The 23,231-nt window shown below is 34.7% G+C and overlaps 1 protein-coding gene across 8 annotated transcripts in view; it reads right to left on the reverse strand.

Annotated features, from left to right (window-relative positions):
• RALGAPA1 (Ral GTPase activating protein catalytic subunit alpha 1) overlaps nt 1-23,231 on the reverse strand; it is a 132,364-nt gene that overhangs the window by 81,826 nt on the left and 27,307 nt on the right. For 5 of the 8 annotated variants that reach the window (XM_066553054.1, XM_066553050.1, XM_066553051.1 and 2 more), the window contains exons 11-19: nt 22,816-23,004; nt 22,197-22,337; nt 19,856-20,004; nt 18,481-18,610; nt 17,539-17,776; nt 15,182-15,343; nt 10,860-11,000; nt 4,524-4,691; nt 1,092-1,216 (exon numbers count right to left, since the gene is read on the reverse strand). In XM_066553054.1, the coding sequence (XP_066409151.1) occupies nt 1,092-1,216; nt 4,524-4,691; nt 10,860-11,000; nt 15,182-15,343; nt 17,539-17,776; nt 18,481-18,610; nt 19,856-20,004; nt 22,197-22,337; nt 22,816-23,004 (1,443 nt within the window). The remainder of the gene's footprint in view (nt 1-1,091; nt 1,217-4,523; nt 4,692-10,859; nt 11,001-15,181; nt 15,344-17,538; nt 17,777-18,480; nt 18,611-19,855; nt 20,005-22,196; nt 22,338-22,815; nt 23,005-23,231) is intronic. The other 3 variants (XM_066553058.1, XM_066553053.1, XM_066553056.1) reach the window with 1 other exon arrangement.

The raw sequence follows: 23,231 nt of genomic DNA on the forward strand, positions 1-23,231 counted from the left end.
TATTAATTTTCAGACTAAGTTACCTTTTTCGTAGACTACAAGTTAGCATTTTGTTGTGTAACTCAAGCGTTACTAACAAGAATACTTTGTGCCAACAATCAAGTTTCATAAACATGAGTTCATTACAAAAGAGAAAAAAAGGATACATATGGACAAACTCTGTAGATTCTTTCTTGCCATTTATAAAATATGATGATAAATAAACAATTTTTAATAACTTTGAAGAATCTTCTTCTGTCCCTTATTATCACCAACTTGTCTAATGACAATTTTCTATAGGAGTATGTCTTACAGAAGCATGTCTTCAAATCACCTTGAAAACTTTAAAGCAAAAGGAACCAAACAATTTTGAAACACTATCTTTAAATTGTTACCCATTCTGTTCTTAATTTGCAACTTTTTTAAAATATTTTCTCTTTTGTTACTACTTAATAATCACTTATCTCTTCAAATCAGTTGTAAGCATTCAACAGTAACCAGAAATTCTTAATTTTAAATTGATTATAACTTCGTATTATGAATGCCATTCCAAACAACATGATGCTTTTGGAAAAGTGTAAGAAGAAGGCAAATGGAAAGTTGATTTTATCAGAAGAGCACTACTTATGAGAAATTATTCAACACTTGGAAGTGAAATTTAAAAAAAGGAAAAAGTTATATATTCGCGTAGTTTTGTAGTGTGTTGCAATGTCTATACCTGTAGAGAACAGTACTGAACTACAGCATGCTACTTAATTACATACCATGCTGCAGGAATGCAAATGTACATTCAAACCAGTATTCTGAAAGTGTCTATGTACAGGCAGGCATCTTTGCAGGTGCAATTAAGGCTGTTTAATACAATGAGACTATTCATCTGACAGTAACTTCTGCATTGCTTCCACGATGAAGATTTAATAGATATGAAAACACAAATTCTATAAAATGGCAAGAATCTATGCCAAAGGCAAGGCATAATTAAGCAATATTCTTAATTCTGATTCATAAGAACCACAGAAATACATTTTAGTGAACTGATTTATCATGTCATTGACAAGTTCACACATACATGGAGACTTAAGTATTGAAGTGTAGCAAGTTTAAAGGCTTACCAGTGCATTACCACTGCGGAGTCTCTCAGCTATAAATTCGTCCATGAGGTCAGGAACATTTGTATTGCTACTGTCAATATCACTATCAATAGGGTGCAGCTTTTGACTCATGTCCTCTCTATTAGCTAAAAGCAAATGAACAACCATTTATAGTAAACAGCACACCAAGACATTTTCAAAACAAAATGTAACACTTGAAAAAACCTGCTAGTTAACAGAAATTTAAAAATCAAAATTGCCAAACATGCATTTTAAGAATGTTCCTCTTTTAAAGCAGATTCTACTCTCAGAATTAGTATGGCTTCTTCTTCCCACTAAGCAGGGGTTAGTTGATTTCCAATTCCACCTTTAAGAGCAGGAAGCTTTTAGGTAAGCACTACTCAAAGTTGTTAATGCTTGTTTTAAGGATAAAGCATATGTTCTTCCTCCATATCACAAGTAAGTAAGAAATTCTAAAAAAATTATGTGATTTCTTCAGGCTCCTTCGTCATTGCATTCCTAATGAAAAGCAATGTAGTGGAAAAAAGTAAACTAGGTTGTAATAGATACAAATGACAAATGGCAATTTGGCCCTGTATACAGTTAGTATGAATAGTGCAAACAAAATGTTACACAATATAATTACATGCTAGTGCATGGAATGAAACTTCTAACTCTAGATGATCAATGGTTATGAGCAATTAGTGAAGTTCACGCCTTTATCAGTGTTATATTTTTTTATATAACTATACTGTTCATATTTAGCTGTGGCTGTTACACCTGACTTTATGATACTAGCCTTTAAAATCTTCAAGTCATTCCAGTTCATGTTCTCTTTATACAAATTTTTCCCTCAGTGTCATCTCTCATGAGACCACAGTGCAGTTTATTCTAACAATAAGTGTCTGTTGGATTTTAATGTTGGATTTTAAATAACAGGTACTTCTAAAATTGGTGCTTCCTAAATGTCTTGTTCAGAAGTCTAATTTCTGAAGTGCAGCAAATCATTTTTGTGAGACTCATGACAGTACCACTCTCAGGTGCTGTGCTTACAGAGACTGCCCTCAGGTGGCATTAACATCTTGATGCAGGATGCATTGCAGAATCCTCTGTTAATCATGCCAGCATAACAATGGGGGAAAAAGAAAACCTGCATTACTGCTGAAAGTTAATTTATTGATCATTTACGGTTATGTGAACTAAGACAATGTATATTAGGGTCGCAGCCTTCTTTTTTGATCAGTCCACAGAGGTCTCGTAGTTAGCAGGCGAAAGACCATCAAAAGACCTTCACGAACATCCAAGATTCCATGAAAAAAAGAAAATAATGGAAGATGTTGCCAAGATTTAATTGCAGCTATTTAGATGAATGAATATAGGAAGGCCTATGACATGTTTTGAAACAGACTCAAACAAAACCTTGTGATTAGATTCAGAGAACTGTTGTAATGAAATCATTCCAGTAACAGCAGATTGCTATTTTGGACTAATTTTAAAAAACTATCTAAAATTACTTCCAAATGTAAATTTGACGGGCTCTTTTTTGCTTTTGTTTTGGAGGTGGAAAAGGAGGAAGAGGATGAGGAGGAAGAAGAAAACACACTAAATGAACCAGAAATTAGTTCAACCTAGTTGGTTGGGAGCCAGGTCCTTCTGGCAAAAAAACTACAGAGTGGAATAACACATTCTGATAAAATATGCATTGCCAATCCTTCAATAGGCTTAATTTGAAGGCTCTGCAATGTAGATAAAAATTCAAAAGTCTGAAGGCTTAAGCCTTTATTAGGTCATTTACTGTCTCTTCCTCTTCCCTAATCTGATGATCTTCAGCAGAAAAGAGGTTCAACTAAATATTTTGAAAAGAAAAATTAGTAATTTAAAGTATGTAAATGTAACTTATGCTGGGAGAAAAATCAGCTGGCTATAGGCGCATGCATAACCAAACAGGGAAAGCAGTGATCATCCCAAAGCCTTTTGATTGCTTATCAGAGCTTGCTTCAGTTGCATTAAGCCAAACTGGTGCTGCCTTTCTCCTTTTGCGCTCTGCACACTGTTAGTGCTCACCTGCAGCTTTCCTTCCAAAATAGCCCATAACATGACTGTACAGATCCCTCAGTGGAGCCTCTGCTGGCATTCTGTTCTGCCTCTGTGGGGAAACATTTGCCTTCGGCTTCGAAAGAGCATGTACAACAGTTTTATAAACACCACCCAGGGAGCCCTGCTGTTGTGCCGACTCCTGACCTGGTGCTCTAAAGGCACTACGACATTGGAACTGACTAACGGCAAGACCTTCTTTCTGCAACACAGCTGCTTGAGTTTCTGCAGATTCCTTAACTTGTTTGCTGCCAGCTGAAGCAGTATTGACTGCATCTAGATGCCTATATATTCCAGGTCTAACCAGCTCTGTTGCAGCTGATGAGCTACTGCTTGCACTGGTACTGCTGTTGCTGCTACCACTACTGCTACTACTGAAGCCACCAAGTTTACGAAGTCTTGCTTTCCAAGCAGCCTCTTTGTTCTCAAGAGGATTGTAAAACTGAACTGATTCTGTAGATGGCCTAAATGTAACATGAACGCTGTTTCTTTTTTTAGTTGTTATTTTCATGATTTTGGCCCTATGAGTTACAGTTTCAGATATACTTCTTTTAGCTGGTGCCAGTTTGCTTGTGCCTGTGATGTGAGGCAATTCTTTAGTAAGAATTTTCTTTGCATGGACAATACGCGAGTTGGTCACTTTTTCATTACACTGGGCACTTTTATGCTTTTCAGCTACCGGTGCTTCCACAACTAAATCTACATCAGTTTCAGTGGCTGCTTGCCTGTACAGATATCTCTTCCCTTCTTTGCTGCTAGGACTACTTGACCCACGATCAAACACACTTTCACATTGTTTATCAATATCTAACTGTCTGGCTTTATTGAGCGCTTGATTTCTTGTAAAAAAGTCTACTTGAGTAGGTGCAATATTACTTATAAAGCCACTTGGGTTTTGTTCTAGTTGCAGCTCTGTGTTATTGGCTCTTTCTGCAACAGTGTTGCTAGTTGTGCATTGAGCAGTCTGATCTCTATTTTCTAATCCGTCCAGTGGTAATCTATCGTTCCTACTTACTGATGTATCAACTTCATGAGCAGAAGCCTCAGATTTATCTATCTCAAAGTTACCGCAAAGTTCTTCTTTTTCTTTAATAAGATATTCTCTCAGAGAGGAAAGGAGATCATCTTCACCTTCAAGGTCAACATACTGGCTTTGTTCAAAGGCAGTGTTTGCAAATTCTACCGGCCCTATTAAATGACAAAGATGGTCATAAATACTATCCCCAACTTCCAAGGAGGACTCTCTGCTATTTGTATCAGTGATATGGCTTTCAGTGGATCTATGCATTGAAGAGGTCTCAGTGGAATTCTGTAAGCTTGGAGCATGATGGGATGAACTGTCAATGACAGGAACTGCACCTTTGGCTCGTTCAACTGCGAATGGTTCCAGGATGTCTGAGGTGCTGCTGCTTCGTGGCAGAGGCTGTTCTTCATTCAATGCACCAAAAACTTCACTTGGAGCATCCTCACTCTGAGAAAAATGTCTTACTCGAGGTGGACGTGGAAGAATTTGAGCATCATCAATGTCTGTAGGAAAAAAGTGTATGTAACATGCACAAAAATTTACATATAGAGACAATATATATTTACCACTACATCCTAATGATGTCACTTTAAAAGCCAGAAAAAATCAGAACCTTGTTTTCTTAGGTACAACATGAACACTTTTTCCAATACTAGAGTGTTAAAAACGCACGGACATAATATCCAGTACAGAATGTAATATAAATGAGTTAGACCATCAGAACACAGTTTTAAATGTTAACATGCATGAGAACGAACAGTGAGGTCATGGAACATTTGGAAATACAGTTAAAGCTAGAGCTGTGCCAATAAGTTCAATAATTCAACCAATATTATTCCAGCTAGCTTGTTCAGGAAATGGTTATTGGAATACAAATTAGCTCAACAGCAGTACTCCCTCTGTGGAATTTACATCTTCAGAAAAATGGGCAATTCCAAAGATAACAAGGATGTTTTTTGGAAAATTTGTCTGTTGAAGTGGCAAATCATTAATTAAAATATGTATATATGTATATATGTGTATATATATAAATTACCGTGATTTCTGAAAGAATACTATAACACAATTATAAGTATTTTGACAGTGTACATCTAAGGACTAAAGCTTTTAAATTACAAGGAAGAGCTGGCCCTATACAAAAAGGATGACTATACACAACAGAAAATTTAAAGATATACCCTTTTTCCCCAGAAAAATATTTTGTCTCTCATCTTCAAAATATGAAACTAAATACCTAATGAAGGCTTACCTCCTGCTCTTCTTCCAGTTTTACTTCAGCAATATAACATTTTTGACTATTACAGAATTAAGTACTCTGATACCAAAAAACATCCTGCAGCCTCACAACAGCAAACATTAGAGTAAACCCACTTTTGTTTATGAAAAGATCAGAATTTGTTATTACCATTTAAATTAGTGATTCCTTGTTTCTGTTGAGACTCTTAATATGTTAGTGTCAGTAAAAATCAGTTAACTGTAATGAAACCTGCAGTTCCAACATGGATCACCTAGGAATTGTACAGAAGTATCTTCAGCTCATTTCATATCATCCACAAAAATAAAGAACCTTCATGCATCTCTTCAGATTTCCTTCTATGTTATAGGAATACTATATACTATCAAATTACCACTGTAGGCAAGAGTAAATATCCTCTACAGATGAGTAAACTAACTGCTATCCCTTCCGGTCCTTTTATGAGATAAGCACTTAAAGAGCAAGGTAAAACCAGTTTACTCAATTTTCTGTTGGTTTCTTTTTGATGGAATCCTTTATTCCCTAGATTAATTTTTTATTACCTAGTACTTAAAATGTTGTAGAGATACTTTCAAATTCAGGGATAAAAGTAAATAGCTTAAATGAATACCAGCAAGAGTTATTTGCCACAATAAACAGACTTACCTTGTTGTTCTATCTAGATGATTTAACTTCAAGACTGCAATGGTGAATTTACTTAATATCAGAAAAAATTTAAGCCCCCTTCCCTCCCCTAACTTTGATGTGTTACAGCTAAAATAAAGTAACTATGTATGTAATTGCATTTTAAAATATTTCTATTATTACTAAATATTATATAAAATATCACTAAGTATTTAATATTATTAGTTAATTTATCTCTATATATTTCAGTAATATTGAATATTGATAATCAGAAGTCCCCTTAAAACCTGTTTTGAGCTGCTTACACTTTTCTGAGAATATTAGAGATAGAGCTGCATTTTCTCAGATTCCCCTTCACAACAAAGCATTTAAACCAGATGAATGAGATATGTCTACACTTAATTAAACATGTGTTTCAAGAAGATGAAAAGTGCTATTTCCATGCTCAGTTTTTCACAGAAGTTAAAATTTGAGAGTAACAGTTTGACCTCATGCAAAGTTTACTAAACTGTAAAGAAGCTATTAGACAGGAAATTGAGAGATCTATATTGGAAAAAGAGAATAGACATTAACTGAAAAATCATCAAATAGACCAGAATCTATTATTCCTTCTCTCTTCAGCTTTGATAAGCAACGAATTTCCCATCATTGTTCTTGTTCAACTTATTACTAACTACATGAATTAACACCCTCTGAAACAAATCATGTCTCTCTAACTGGAACTGTTATTTGAAACTCCCTACTGACTTAGGTAGAAATTAACAGAAGTTATGCTAACGTAGTCTCAAGCTATTTCTTACAGCTGTAAAGAATGGACCACAGGATTCAGTCAAAAGTATGCACAATGATATATATGAGATTCATACATGCAACTGTGATACAGTGATCTCATCTTGAGCCCTCAGTATGCATTTTTCAAATCTATTATAAACTCAACCTTATCTAAAGCAGCAGCCTAGAAATTCCATGCTGTGCATGCATGCAGTGATCATGATCTTCCAGGATGTTAAAAAAAATCGGACAGAGAACTCACAATGCACACAAAGCAGCTCCACACATTGAAATAAATTCAGCTAGATTCATTTCAATGTTGATCCAGAATTAATTTTAGGTGCTCACATATTCATGAGAGCACCTAAAGTACAAGTACAAGCACATACAAGTACACATCTTCAAACAAATACGTGCTTGCCCCAATAGAGATTTCTTTTTTGTAGAACGGGAAGAAACGAAGGAAATGAAAAACGTTATTGTGATACCAGCACTGAAAACACAGACAATGTTTAAAAACCCAAATGAACTGCTCCTTCACAACCAGGGCTCACCCTTGCACACAGGTGTACAGTCAGACTGGAACACCTAAAACTCCCAAGGAGTTTGTGTGCCAGCAGGCTGCCCCTGTGTATCTGACCCTGAGCACCCTTAGGAGAAACACTGCCCTGATTCCTCATATGGTGCAGTAAGGAAAAGATTGTAATTGGTACATCTGGCCAATCTCACACAATCACTACCGTCCTAAGTCAACCTTGCCTCTCCTTTTGCTGCTAGAAGGCAGAAAGAGAAGGCAGCTTTTCAGCATCAAGTGTGAGACAGATATGCTAAAATACAAACTCATGGAGAGCCACATTCTGACAGACAGCATGAGTCCTAACAGAAGATCCCTGTATAACACTGGGGCAGGTTTGTATTTCATCATGCAAAGACTGTTTGGGAAGTGGAGGAAAAAACTTATGTTTTGCTTCTTAGCTTTCAATAGTTGGGTTTTTTTTAAGAGAACACAAGCATTCTGTGAGTTTCTGGGATTAAAGAATAATTACAGCCATACTGACATTACCATTATGATTTCTTTCTATTTCATCTTAATGCTTACTTAATGATTTGGGAGTAAGGTTGTAAAGGCATAATATGCATCTCCCTTTCACATTAATACTCGACTCTTTTAGTCCCAGTAGATAAGGAAAAATCTCCCACCCACAACTAATTAGTTTGTCCATTGCTTTTAGGAATCTTGTCTACATCTCACTGACACTTTTTTCAGGTCTTGTACCTGAAAATACCCAAGGGTTACAGAATGAATGGTCATTTCCCTAGTTATCTTGTAAATGTGTAAGACTGGATTTCTTATGATTCTGACAGGCTAAAGAAAGTTCTTTTTAGAAATATTGCAGATTTGCAACAGATATACTATATCAAATCACTTTATTAAGTAAACACCTTAGAGCATAAATCACTTCCACTTTCCAGATACTACTTGAAAAGTTGCGAATATTCTGCACATGGAAATACAGCATAACTGAAACTACATGAAGGAATCATGATCTTAGGAAAATCATCCTCTATGATGCTAGATGACTGGATGTCAATATTGAACTTCTGCAATATATTTTATCAATCTACTGATTGACCTTCAAATTATGTCTCACAAATTATAATCAGGTTTTCTGCCTTACCCTTGAAAATTAATATACAGTACATAAGGTAATAGCTTGGTCATAAACGCTTTCTGTTACACTACCTGCCCAGATTCACCAGTGTTTAGTGGGTCCACCTTTCAATTATGAGTTTCACAGCTAAAAAGAAGCTGAAAACTACTTCCAAAAACTTTATATTAGGCAGCCTATTATTCTGGAATAATTTGAAATGTCATCTCCTTCAAGTTGCGTTGGATTGTAAAGTAATTTTGGATAACAGGGATATTCATATAATCCTGTAATAAGATGAACAGTTGTCACAACTAGCTAAACATCATTCATTACCTAGAACACACTTACAATAGAAACAATTTGATTCCTTCCCAGATTACATGTTGTACGTCTGGAAACAGAAGGCTTTCAGAAAATAATATATTTAATGTAAGAAGAAAAGGCAAGAAAATGATAAAGCTTCGTGTTTAAATAAAAAGGGAAGAAGAAAGAGAGCACAATTAAAAATGCAGAAAATTAAAAGAGCAAAGTGCACTCTGATCCAGTGGACAGGGTTTCTCTTTCTCTGCTATTTCCCCATCAACACCCTAATAGCTTGCTTTTTTAACTAGAATTTTTTAGTTTTCTGGCAATGGTCAAGATTCCTGGGCACATCATGAAGCTGCTGCAACACTCATTTGTTTGAGAAGACATCAAAACCAGGAAGGGCTTAGGACTTTTTGTATGTTAGAAGTGCAATGGCCTGTAACGTCACTTTACTTTTATAATTACATTGGTCATGCAGTTTTTGCATTGGATGATTATCAACATAAAGAATAATAGCAAGAGAGCCAGTAGGTCTGGGACACATTACGAGTAATTTGCAAGCCAGGACTTTTCAGGAACATGGATGATAAAACTGACTACAAAAGCACTTCTGCTTGGTTCAAGAAAGGGTAATTAAGTAGCAGTAATTATGTGATGAAATACTATTTCACTGTGAAAGCTCATAACCCTTCTGTGGGTGTTCTGAAGGTCTTCATTAGGCACTGACTATTTCCAACAACACTATGGCCAGGAAGGACACATTCTCTAATAGATTGTTTACGTATCATCCCTATAAAATCTCTATCTTCTAAGTTATAATCACTTGTATCTCAGAAGAGATACTCTTTGCACTCGTACTTTTATTATTTCTTACATATAATTTGTATTTTTTAAAATTTTGTTTGTGGTGTCAAGAATTGTATTCAAATACTTTGTAATTATTCATTGTGAAAGTTTGGTCTCTCTAGAGTGGGTTCTTTGAACTTTCTTGATTTTTCAATAAGGTTTTCAGGCTGAATACTAAGGCACCAAGTTTCTGCTTCACAACAAGAATTTTGTGACACGTGACACATGATAAAATACAATTATGAAGGTACAGTTCTTGGTACTTCTTGGGTAATAAAGACACGCAGGAGAGACAGAAAAGAAAAAAAAATCTTCCATAAAAATATTATTGTCATGAAGTCCTTATATTTGTATGCCATTTTGACTATAATATAGTCCTCCCACTGTGCCTTCATTTTTTTTTCCACTCATTGATACAAAGGCATAGTCAGCCTTAACAAATTACAAATTTATAACTATGCAATATCTGGAAAAAATTAATTTATCTGAAAACATGTATTTTAGAAGTCTATGCTAATTCTAGTTGTTTAATCTATTTGTTCAAAGAAAAGTATCCAAAGTAAGCCACGGTCCAACTTGTAGCCAACCACCCTGCTGGACCAAACAATGTTGAAGAAACCACAATACTAAAAAATGGATCATTTGGAAAATAACACCAAAACATCACACTTGAGAATTCCACACTACAGATTTTTTTTTCATGTTTTTATATAGTAATGAAAAACAGGAATACTCTAAAGGATATTATATGATACCATATTCTTTTTTCATGGGAGCTAGTGTATCATCATGGTTGTTCACACAACATCTATGACACTGAATTAAAAAAATTTACACAGAAAGATGTAAATGGCAAATTAAAGTAAAATTTCTTCCTTTCCCTCCCTCACTCATCCAAAATAAAAATTTTAGATTAGTTGTAGACAGATATGGTATTACTGCTTACCAATAAATTGGAAAAGCGGAAAGATTTCTCAAATTTTCTCCTTTATGATAATAAACATTGGCACAGCACTAACTTCTAACAGTTCCAGAATGAATTGTAAAATAGCATGGTATCTTACAAAACTCAAAATATTAATTCTTAATCTCTTCCCCTCTCCCACCATCCCCAAAGTATTTTTACTTTGAAAAATTTAATGGTTTAGCAGAATTTGAAAGCAGAAGGTTTAAAAAAGTGACAAAGGGGGTGCAGAAATTAGCAGAGGTGGCACTACCTGAAAGCTCATCAGAAAGGGGAGTGAGAACAATATCAGGCAAGAAGGGTTTGGAAGTATGGATCAGAACAGGAGCACTTTTAGCACTGCGTATATAGGCCGATGGCAGAGCACATTCACCAATGGATCGGCTTCTCATGGCTTTAAAAAGGAAAAGAAAGAAGTGGGGAAGGAAAAAAGAAGAGTGACTATAATGAAAGGCTTGTGTCACAGAAAAAGCAGCAACAGAGAAAACAAAGATAAAAAGGAAGAAAGTTCAAAAATTAAAACATTTCAGCACGGCAGATATTGGCAGAGCTGTAAGAAAGAAAAAATCAGTGGACACATAAGACATTCTGAGTTTTCAACTTTTATGTAAAGCAGCAACAATGCCTTTATTATGACGATTACAGAGATTTTGCATTTGAAATCAAGAAGCTAATTAACACATTTTCCCACTGCATCAGGGGTTGAAAAATCAAAGTTAAAGTTACTCCACAAGAACTCTGAATTTGATTTTTTTAGCAGGAAAAGTAACTTGTACTACATTTGTATTTTTCTAGTTTCCTTTGATTTTCTCCTGAAAATGCATCACACATATGTATCACACATATGCCCATACTCTTGAATTCATGTTCTCCAAAAGAGATTCAAAATCATAAGGAGAAATGATCAGTTCTGTGTGGAGAAATTTGCAATACAGCTTGTTATAGTTCCACATTAAAAATGAAATTACTGAAGTGAAATGTTTTAACTAAGAAAAGCATTAATTTTTTTATCCATGGAGTCTGGCTTTTAATTGATACTGGATAAATCTTGCCAAACTGATGTTTATTCACGTTTTCATATCTCACATCCTGCCAACAGTCCTACAGAATAAAAGATGTACATAAGAATTGTGGTATTACAATCAAGGTTATATCTGCAGCTTTTCTAATAGATTTAAATGAATCTTTGACATTTGCTTTTCTCTGTCAGAGTAAGACACAGCAAGAACTAATACTGCATTTAACCTCAAAGTACTCTGGAAGTTCTTAAAAAAGTAATATTCTGTGCTTCAAGTAGCTTCGTTTCATACTGTTGTAAATTTGCTAACTTGTTTTAAAATCATTGCTGATAGAATTCATTAAGGAAAATTCAGAGTATCTAGCATAAATATTGTCACTGCAATACTTAATCAGTCTGAATTTTTCTCTATATATTTTCAAAACAACACGGAATATAGACTTAGGATCTTAGTGCTCCTGATCTGCATGGGAATCAAATGTACGTGAATGGAGTGCAGTGAAAGTTGAGCACATCACACTTCAAAACCAGGTTAAAGAATTACTGCCAATAACAACAACATGCAGATAACCTGGGTAGGTCACATTGAGCAGAAAATACATTTGACAAATGCAGCACAACTTAAGTGGAGTCTTAAATTCAGTTTGAAAAACAATTCAGAAAGACAATCCTTTTAAGACTGAATGCTCTAGTAAACTTTGTATGACAGAAACTTTTTTTTAAAAGGCAGTTATGTGTAAGGCTTTAGTATCAGTTTGATTAAGAGACGCAGTAATAAAATTCAGGATATAGTTATAGTTAGATGCATTACATTCATCACTGTGAATCTTACAATGAATGTAGGCAAGAGAAAAAATAAAAACCACATAGTAAATATTAAGGATCTTTTCCAGGCTAAATTATTCTAAATAAATAAAGCTTTTGATATTGGTTACTGTGTTGATTACAAATCTTGACATAAAGTGTTCCTTTTAATTTGACTGGATTTTTTTTCCACCATATTGCATTCAATTTAACAGTTAGGTGGAGGCAGACAATATCAGAACATGTAGATATTTGATAGTTTATAACCTTCCACTATTGTCTATACAAAAGCAGAACAATAGGTGAGTAAATTCTTTCTGACACAATATTTTTATAGGACCAGAACCTGCTGCCTAAGCCAAAACTCTTGTATCTAACCTTACAGATTTTTCAACCCGTATGCATACTATGCTGAAAGGCCCTTTTCAAAAATTATTTTAAATAAGCTTAAGCTAAAAATGTACACACTGCATATCAAAACAGCTTTGATTTTTTACTTGAGTAACACTCACACACACATATTTGGTGCAGCAATAAATGTGTGCTGGCATGATGATGGCTGAAAAAATAGAGGTGCAAAGATGTACACAAAAATGTGTACAACATAAAACAGATGAAAAAGAAACTCCAGCTTTTTCTTACCATAAAATATTCAACATGCACATCCCCCCTATTCAGATATTAAGAGTATATATTACTCACAATCAAAGGGAATGTAATACAAATCACATATCATGCAACATATTTAAGGTCTGACTCAATTCCAGACTTAGCCTGCAAACCTAATGATAAACTGAAGATCTGACCAGCAAAGTGTTCTAGATTTTCCTTATTGCGATCATTTTTTTACTATTTGACCCTGGATTTATGGCACAGATTAAGAAGCAGCTGAACAGCTCTCTTTGCAGACCAGAGAGGCAGTAACAAACAACTATTTTCAGGCAGTTAAGATACATGTAACATTTAGTAACATTTTCCTCATTAACATCTAAAAAAACTATGGAGTTTGGGATTCTGGTTCCGGGAACTCTTTTTGGATTTATCATCTTTTAAAATCATTCTAGCAATGCTGGGATGCTTGTCCACAGTTGGTCTTCTGTAACATGAATAGAGTTGAAATTTTAACTGGTTGCAGTAATGCAAACTTGGCTTATTGATATCAAATATGTAAGATAATTGAAGGAAAGGAACAAAAACATGGAAGCTAAAGTGCAGTGAAACTAAAACCAGATTACTTTGCTGCTAATCAGGTCAATATACAGCTTGATTAGGATAAATTCCAGTCATTTCAAGGCTAACATCATATAAATAGCCATCTTTCAAATTGTGGCAAAACAAAAGCATTAATAAATTGACCAAACAACATAACCTTCTGACAGAATACCTGAAATATTAACAATTTGTGAAGGAGAAATTTTAACATGAGCTTCATCTTGTTAAGACAATTAAGATTTAAAACAAAACCACCATTACACTTAATCACAGACTACAGAGAAGCAGAAATTACATTTTAAGTATCTGTGATCCATGAGGAAAACTAGGTGCTGTCAGCATGAGATACAGGAAAAGCTGTGTAGCATTTGAATGTGCAAAAATGACAGGAAATTGTGGAGTAGGGACTTCATTTTCTCTCATTTCTGTATGTCTTACAGCACAATTAATTCTCCCACATAAGAGCCTTAGGAGAGAAAAAAATTTAAAATGGAGAATTTTGAGGAATAGTCAAATAGAAACTTTGTCTAAATAACCTCTGTGACTTAAAGATGTTAACTTCAAGGATTTTTGGAAAAAGAAAGAAAATATTAATTTCTGAAAAGGTAGCACAATTATATATTCAACTGCTGATATACATCCCAAATTTTTAAAATTGTGTCAGAATGTACCTACTTCCAAGAAGTATCAATGAAGCAACCACACAATGACCAAAGCTACTACTACTGTAACGATAGCAAAAAAGTAAGAGATAGTCTTTAAGAGGTTCTTCTTTAAATACAAAATTAGAACCAGCTTAACTTTCCTTCAAGTAAGCAATAGCACTGAGATCACCAAGATGAGATAAGAGTAAAGAAATTTGTAGTCCAGTTCCTGTTAACATAGTCTAGGAAAATCATATGAACAAAATAAGTCTTCTTTTGAAGAGATCACCTAAAGCATTGTTCAGTATAACTCATTAATAACACAGCAAAGAGTATCTGCAAGTAATAAAATTCAGAAATAGGTGACTTCAGAAATGGAGAATTGCACACATCTTTCAATCTTTCATTACTGCAATATTCAGGTATAGTAAAAGACAGCACATTTAATAAACTATGCAGACTTATGAATATTTTTCCCCACTTTCCTTTGCATGGTTTGAAAATACTCAACCCATCTTGTGCAGTGTATGAAAACACACACTTAAGAAATCTTCTCTTACCCACCTATCAGCACCATAGCTCAAACAGCTCCAGCTTTTTTCTCCTTCATATACATAGTACTATTTTCCAATCCAGCTTAATGTGATCAAATTCATTAAGAATTAATATAGCAAATGCATTACTTTCATTTACAATAACTGTAATTCTAGTAAACACGATCCATTCAGCTACCCTCAAAGCACATAAAGCTGCATAATTTATGCTTTAACTAATGTGCAAATCATTCTAGATAGCACACCTTTGTGGAAAGAAGCTATCCACATTGCTACAGAAGTCAGCTATTAATTCCTTAGCCTTTCTCAAATGTCCCTTTCACCAGCTCTTACAGCCACTTACCAACAGTTTTCTGGCGCACGATGCTCCTTGCCTTTTCTGTTCCCGGAGAGCCGGTGGTCGTAGCACTGCGCTGCCGCATGGGTGCCTGGCCAGGCTGGTCACGGCTCCAGCCTCTGGAAAAGGACTTATCAACAGAAGACTTTGGGAATTCATGCCCAACTCCTGCAAAAGTAAAATTGCAAATCTACTCACTTCTATTCTGCTTTCACCAGATGATAGATGTGTTTGTTCAAAAAACTTTAAAGCTGGATGGAATAAATTAAGTTACCAAAGTAAGTATGAATTCAAAAGCTCAGCCAGCACTAACTCTCAGAGATAGTCAAACTTTTTCAGAAATGTTGGTGCTATTAAACTACTGTCATTTTCTTTTCTGAAAAAATAGGCTTACACAGGTTGTAGTCTGATACTACATGTAACTTTTCCTTTGCTGCTCCTATCAGATAAGATACACAAATTAATACATTTCAAAACATTAATACTGGGGGCACAGGTTTCCAAATAATTTTGCAACATTGAGGAACATGAAATAAGGATAACATAATTTTACACAAAATGCAAAAGCAAAAAAAAGATTGGATGATAGGCTCAGAGAACTTTGGAAATTGACAGAAAATCCTATAGTAAGATAAGGATGAAACAAATTCAGATTTGACATTTATATTGAAGTAAATAAAGCTCATATGAGGAGCTATCAAAAACAGCTAGATGTAAAAAAAAAAAAAAAAAAGTGAAGCAAAGAATATTTGCAATGTATTTCCTTATCCAGATTGAGCTCATTAATAATCCAAACTGACACAATTACAATCATTAAAGGGGCATCTCTTTGGAAAAAGAGAGCTCTAGTCCAACATGTTCATTATTATTAGCAAACAAACAGGGGCAAAAAAATTTGGCATCATTTAATTCTAAAGCTGGACTTGACTCTGCAACTAACATTTAGCAATGGAGGCTTTCTCTGAAACTTTTGTCACTGAAGGTTAACATAAACTTTCCTCGTGTTGCTCAGATGATTCAAAACGCTTTTGAAAGTATATATTCAAATAACTGTACACATTCTTATCCTATGCTAGACTGGTCCTTTTTTGCTGTTTTGTTTTTGTTTTGTTTTGTTTTGGGGGGGGTGTTTGGTTTTGTTTTGGGGGTTCTGTTTGTTTGTTTTCTTGGCATTTGTTTTTGTTTGTTTTGTTTAAGCTGTGTATTTTTAGTACAAAAAAGAAGAAAGCTGTGTAGTACAGGAAAACAAAAAATGCATGGTCTGGAACGACCTCTCAAGGGCAACTACAGAGAGATGTATTTCTGCCCAGTTATCACAGAGCAGAAACCAAAACAAAATGCTGAATAATGACTCTGCTTAAGATGAGGCACAGAAGTATTCACAGAAGAAATATTTTTAGCAAAAAAAAGCTATAGTAACATCTTCTTTAAGAGAGGGAATCCACATAGGTTGCTTCTCACTGACAAACCTTAAGATAGCACTAGGAAACACCTTCCCGCAGGTTTGACTGAAGAGATAAAAAGCAGCCTAAAAATAACATGTTTTTACATCTTTGTTACACACCCTAAATATAATCCTGCCACTCACCATTAGATCACAATGCAGTTTTTAAAGGAGAACATTATCCACGTTTTACAAAAGTGGAAACGAAGCAGAAGGTCTGTCTTCAAACCAAGAAAACGACCCAGGTTTTGAAACTTTCAATCCAGACCTCTATCCAGGAGGACAAACATCCTGTCCCTTATCAATTCCACAACTGTGCCACTGTAAGCAGCCACTTCCTCTCCCCATATTATGTCTTACAGAGTATTTATGCATTTTTTAGGAATCAGTTTAAAAACGGGTACCACTCATGGATTATTAAGCTATACTTTCTCTTATGTAGCCCACAAGCTCTCATCGTGACCAAATCTGTCTTCACGAAGGGCTAGTGATCAATTAGTACCAAACAAAGCTATGTCACTTTACATTTCATCTTTTAACATTTCATGACCAATATTCCAATTGTGCTGGCAATGGCTGAGTTTTCACCAGCTGAATAGTGTTTGTTATTTTCAAGAAGTTATGACTGGGACTCAACTATTTAATTTCTTTGCTAAAAGGAGAAAGGCGTAACCCGCTATGGTGTAACATTTTAGTTTAAATTCAATGCACTTTTAAGAACTACATTCCATATGTGCCTATTTGCATAAATAACATGATCATGTTGTGGCAGTCCTAAAAAGCAGATTTTCCTTAAAGAAACAGGGTTATTTCAGGTGACAGAGATGCCTAATGAAGTATATAAAAAAAGTGAGACCACAATTATCCTGTGCCCAACACCAGCTCAAATTCAAATGACGTACATACAGTGTTGTCTTACCTTTGCCTTTGTGTTTTTTCTGCTTCTGCTCACTTAATTTATCCAGTGGCAGGTCACTGAGGTCCAGGCTATACAAGTTTCTAGCTAATACTTTAGTAAGTGTCTCCATTGTCAGTGACCACTCAGTGGCCAGCTCTTCCCAGTATGTCAGTGATGACATTACAGACAGCAAGTCATCCCAAAGTTCTCGAGAAATGTACACATTTAGATTTGCTTTGATCCAAGCTACTATAAGAGTCTAAAAGAACAGAGAAAAGTTGGATTGTGAGCATTAGCTGACAACATTCATATGTTACTATTTCAAAGAAAACTTCAAACTGCCACAGAAATTTCTGTGCAGTCCTGACATTCTTTTCCTCACCAATACATACAGACTTTTAATGAATTATCAAGTGTTAACACAGAGCTCTGACGTAGATATAGGAACAACTGGTTTGACCCATTATTTGTGTATTCTTTTTTGTTCTGCTAAAGTAACTGGAGACTCTATAGATCCTAGTCACTGAGAACACACCACAACAGCACTTTGCAACTATCAACTTTGAAAATATTTGCTACAGCTTTCTGTAAGTAATTACAGAATTCTCTAGGAAATAAAAAAATCCATCAGTTAGGCATGGGTAACAGAAGATTTCCTGCTGACTTGAACTATTTTTGCTATGGCAGCAGACTAAAACTGCCCACACTGCCAGTTATCTTTGCCAGTTATTACAACTCAACAATTCTTGAATTTTACAGTACCTGAAATACTCTTGTCACAGTGTCATTAAAATATAAGACAGAAAGTAACAAATGTAACCAGCTCTTTGACCCACACTATTCACATTATCTGGGTAACATACCAGTGATAAAAGATGACAAACTAGCCAACAGTGGTTGCTGTATCCAATCTATTAATGAAAATTAGGCTAAATTAATTCAAGTGAATTTATGTTTACTTGCCTGGAAAAGAGGTCCTGCAAGTCTTCCAGCTAAAGTGGAGTTTTTTCTTCCTTGATACTGCAAGAAAGTTTGGGGTGGTATTTTCAGCACAGATTCAGTTACCCTGAGCAGCACAAGTAGCATCTGCTCCCTGCAAAACAGTATTAAACTTAAGAGTTACCATTTTGTTATACCTCTGTATATACATTATTTTAAAAGTATTTAAAGGCATTTTTAAAAGTAATAATCAAGCCTTATTTGCTCAAACACATTCCAAAAATGTCATAATGATTACAAAGAGCCTAACTTGGTTATTGCCAAAGAAATTATTCTGATCTTTTTTTACACTTAAAAGTGAGGAATCCCTGTTGCACTGTAATATTTTCTTCCAAGTAATTCAACTGCTATCATCTTCAATGGCCTGAAATTAGAGGGAAAATTTTAACTGTATTTTCAATCTGAGCTTTTTCTTTTTCCAGTAATTACAGGTTTTGTAATTTTATATTATCATTAACATACTTCACCAATTATTTTGTGTGGCACAATCTTTGCCATTGTGATCTACAGTCACTTCTTTACACTGATGCGAAACTGGGAAGGAAAATACCAATCTAGTAGAATCTGTTTACTATTATCACTCCCAAATTTCCCAGTGGCCAGGTAATTGGCTCCTCGGAAGAGGAGACAAGCTTTACATGACACATAGTGCCAGCTTTACTTACCCAGAGTTCAGGACAGATTGAAGATAAAGTCAAGATAAAATTGAATAAATCAGATATTTGAAATCCCCTTGCTACTTCTTCCTTGCAATGGAGAATAGTGGCAATATAGTACCTGATCACAGACTACTATTTAAAGGAATGGGAAATAACAGAAATTCCTTTAAAGCAGGGTCTTTTATACCTGCTAGGCACTGTAAGAAGTGGAAAGGTGCGACACAGTTACACAGTACACAGACTCCTGTATACAATTACAGGTCAAGAACAACACACATCTGATTGTAATAATTATCCATGCCTGTCTGGGGCTTTTGTGTTTATTTTTAAATAAGGCTGTGAAGCTTCATATGTTTCAATATTTTAATGCTTTGATACATGGGCAAAATGCCCTGCAAAAAATCATCAGTAGCTCCTTAATATCAGTCTGTATATCCCAGATTAGTCTTTTTGCACTGAGGTCTAAGCTGCCACAAATTAACCAGGAGCTTACTAGAAGCTTTAAGAAAGTAGATAACTTCCCCTGTGCCAAGTTGTCTGTGGTGTTCAAGTTTGTGTATTTACTGATTTAGAGGAATTGGTTCATATAACCAATACCACTCTACAGTGTTTATTACCAAGTAAATTTTCACATTTGTGCTGTGAACTAATAATCTAAGATAAAAGCATTAGCATTTTACCATGTCTTCTTGTCCATAGTCACTTGGACTACCATGTGGCGGTAGATATTGAGAACGCGTTTGCACATATCAGTGTGTTCATCCAGCAGAGCTTTAAATTCATTCGCAGGTTCAAGAAAAAATATATTTGAAGAATTTATTATAAAAACCTGTAAACAGAAAAGAGAGGGTGCTGTGATCCTGAAACACTTTGATGTTTTCAGCAATTCAGTTGGTAGAACCAGGAAGAAAAAAATCTATAACAGAAAATCTTTATAAGAAAAGGTTGCAGATGCACACAGAAGTGCATGTTTAAATATGTCACTTTGAAGTAATGATTAAGCAACAATGAGACTGATCTTTTCCCATTTTTTCTACAAAATTTATTTGCATATTTTTGTTCTCATAGATGATTCAACAAACTACTCATATGATTAGTTTAATATGATGGACAAAAATGTCCCAGTAAGAAGTGCACTGCACAGAAGTTCCACCTCTAAGCCAGGAACTGACTAGTACAATATATGGGAAACCAGTTGAAATAGTTCTGGTAGACTGTGTGTGCTTCAGCATGACACAGCCTGTATTATGTTCTGGGAAACTAAAGCATTCATCCCACTGGGATCAGTAAGGCTTACCAAAAGTAGGAAACTGAACATGTTCCTGAAAGTGACTGACTTCAGTGGGCAGTAAATTAGGGCCTTCAGAATGAAAATTATGAAAAAAAGTAGGCAGGGACACTGTAGGAGCTACAGAAGCAATTACTGAAGTGTTACTATATTTTTATGTAAGTTTAGAAAGCACTCGAATCTCAGACCTAGATTTTTTTTTTTTTTTTTTTTTTACATGTACAGGAAGTCATTGGTACTTAAGCCATAACTTCCCTCTACTGAAAGCTTTGGATTTTTAATAATTAAAAACTATTAGTATGCACTTTTACATTCACTAGCCTTAACTAATGAACCTAACCTACTCTAAATGCCTAGAAATAAGTCTATGCAAGCATTAAATGGGAAAAAAACTCCAGACAGAAGTATTGGATTATTGATTCACAGGGAAAATCAAATGTGGTTCCAGGTCAGGAAATCTCTCAAAATAAGACATGGTACTGGGTTAGAATGATGTCTTGACTCTGTTTCAGGCTAAAAAAAAAATTAAAAGATATTTGGTAGTCAAAGGAACCTTTATCTAAAAAACTTCAACATGGATAAACTTCAAGACATTGTCAGATGTGTAAGCCTTAGTAGTATATTGCAAACAGACACAGATACTTCGTATTTCTTTTCTCAGTAACACTTCATATTCTAAAATGTTGTTGAAAACAAAGATTATGAAGCTTAAATTATTTTAATGTATTTGAATTTAAAAGTGATTTCAATTACAGAGTTTATTTGTATGTACAACAGTGTACAGTAAAAAAGAAAACTATTCCTAAAATTATTTAAGCTGTAGTAAAAGTGAGTTTTACTTAGCATGGTCACACACAGTAGAAGTGAACACAGTAAAGTGGCAAGTGCACATTATTTTATTTTGTTCAGAATCAATTTTCTGCTGGATATAAGAATATTATGGAGGCTAGAGTAATATACCCACCTATATGAATTTATGTGCATACACATATACATAAAATGCACATACTTTATAACCATAATAGCATTTCAAAGACCCTCAAATTATACCCTCACAATTTTCCACAGCTTCACCTTCAGTGAAGCATTTTGCTAAACATTTGAAATTAACATGATTTCTACCCTGTCAAACTGCCTAGAAGCTATTAAAAAACTTTTGTTAGGGCACAACTGCAACTTATGCTTTCCTTAATGATATCACCAGAAAGTTATGGTGCCTCAACAAACTTTTCAAACGTGCTGTAAATTCAGAAAAAGATGAAAAAATATCCCTGTACACCTTATTAATAGGACTGGAAAACTACAGGACTGGATGTTTTGGCTTTTGTGACCAATAGCGTAAAAGCAAAAAGCCTCTAAATACTCTCATAAAAGCTTAATTATATTTATTTGAAGATGTTGCCGTAGCACGAGGATTATTTTTTCTCTAATATAATGCAGAGGAGAATGCATGTTCCAATGCAAAATAAAATTTTTTTAATTGGGTTACCCAGCACTGGTCTATACATTGTCCTACTTCAGGTCAATAAAGATATAGTGAACCAGTCTAACCTTTATCATCATACTTGTTGCATAGAAAATATTTTTAAAATTTAGAGATACTTTAGAGATGCATAGGATTCCCTGGCAGAAGTATTGCACTACATTCCACTCTTTATGTGCTGATAACAAGAATTTTGGGTAATTTCAGATAGATAATTTAGATAAAATTAAATACCAAGTCTGTTTCATACCTGCAATACTGACTGCACTCCAGCTCGTACATTTTGTTCTTCAGAATCAATTTCAGATGTTTTATGCAAAGCGTCTTCATAACAGCCATTTCTTGCCCAGTTTGAATTTCTGACTCCATGACTGGAGTTCATCCCTTTTTCCTGAAAAATATTTTTTCTTAAAATTCCACAGAGTTTTAGACAAGTATTTTGGCTTTGTATTAAAGGGAAAAAGATATAATAGGTACTAAATAATAAACAACAGCAGACAAATGCACCTGAGACACAACAATATTTCATGAGGCTTGGAGCAATTATTTTAAGTAACTGAATGAAGTAACTACTATTTTTGTCACCCTTTTATTTGTATAGAATTTTTACACAGTTGATAGTTGGCATACTGTATAATCCACATCTTGAAAACAGTTCATAAAATGATATGAAATTTTAAATTGAACTAAGCACATTAAAAAGCTACAGATAATGGATAAAATTGGTAGCTCATCTATACAGTGTTTTACCATTGATTTTCCCCAATAAATGCTCTGACACCAAAGAAAACCACCAATAAACTATCAAGGAAGCCATGTCTCTGTCTACTGGCAGATTAATGCACAAATATTAACCAATAATATTTTACCTCTTCTCTTTCTTTTCCTTTCTCTGAAGAATTATGGTCAACATTTTCATCACAATCTACAGCTGTGCACTGCATTATTTCTTCAGGTTCTTTCATAAATAAAGGTTTGTCTTCCTGTTGAATCCATTCTTGATATACCTTCACCACCTTCCTCATAGCAGCTGCTTCACATATCGGCAACAGAAATGCCTGCAAGTAGAAAAAGAAAGAAAAAAACCCCACTGTTACAATATTTGAAATAAGTTGGGCTCTATAATGTGTAAGTTCTAAGAGATAAAGGTGGAAAAAGCCACTGTTGGATGCCTGTATTCAAACTATTCAAACTATTACCAAATCTAAATGTTTGCTCACTTTCTTCATATGTAAACTGAAAACATGAAAAAACCCCCAGATTTAAACTTAAATTTAAAGCTTAT

Source organism: Molothrus aeneus, chromosome 6 (genome assembly GCF_037042795.1).
Source record: "Molothrus aeneus isolate 106 chromosome 6, BPBGC_Maene_1.0, whole genome shotgun sequence".
Taxonomy (NCBI): domain Eukaryota; kingdom Metazoa; phylum Chordata; class Aves; order Passeriformes; family Icteridae; genus Molothrus; species Molothrus aeneus.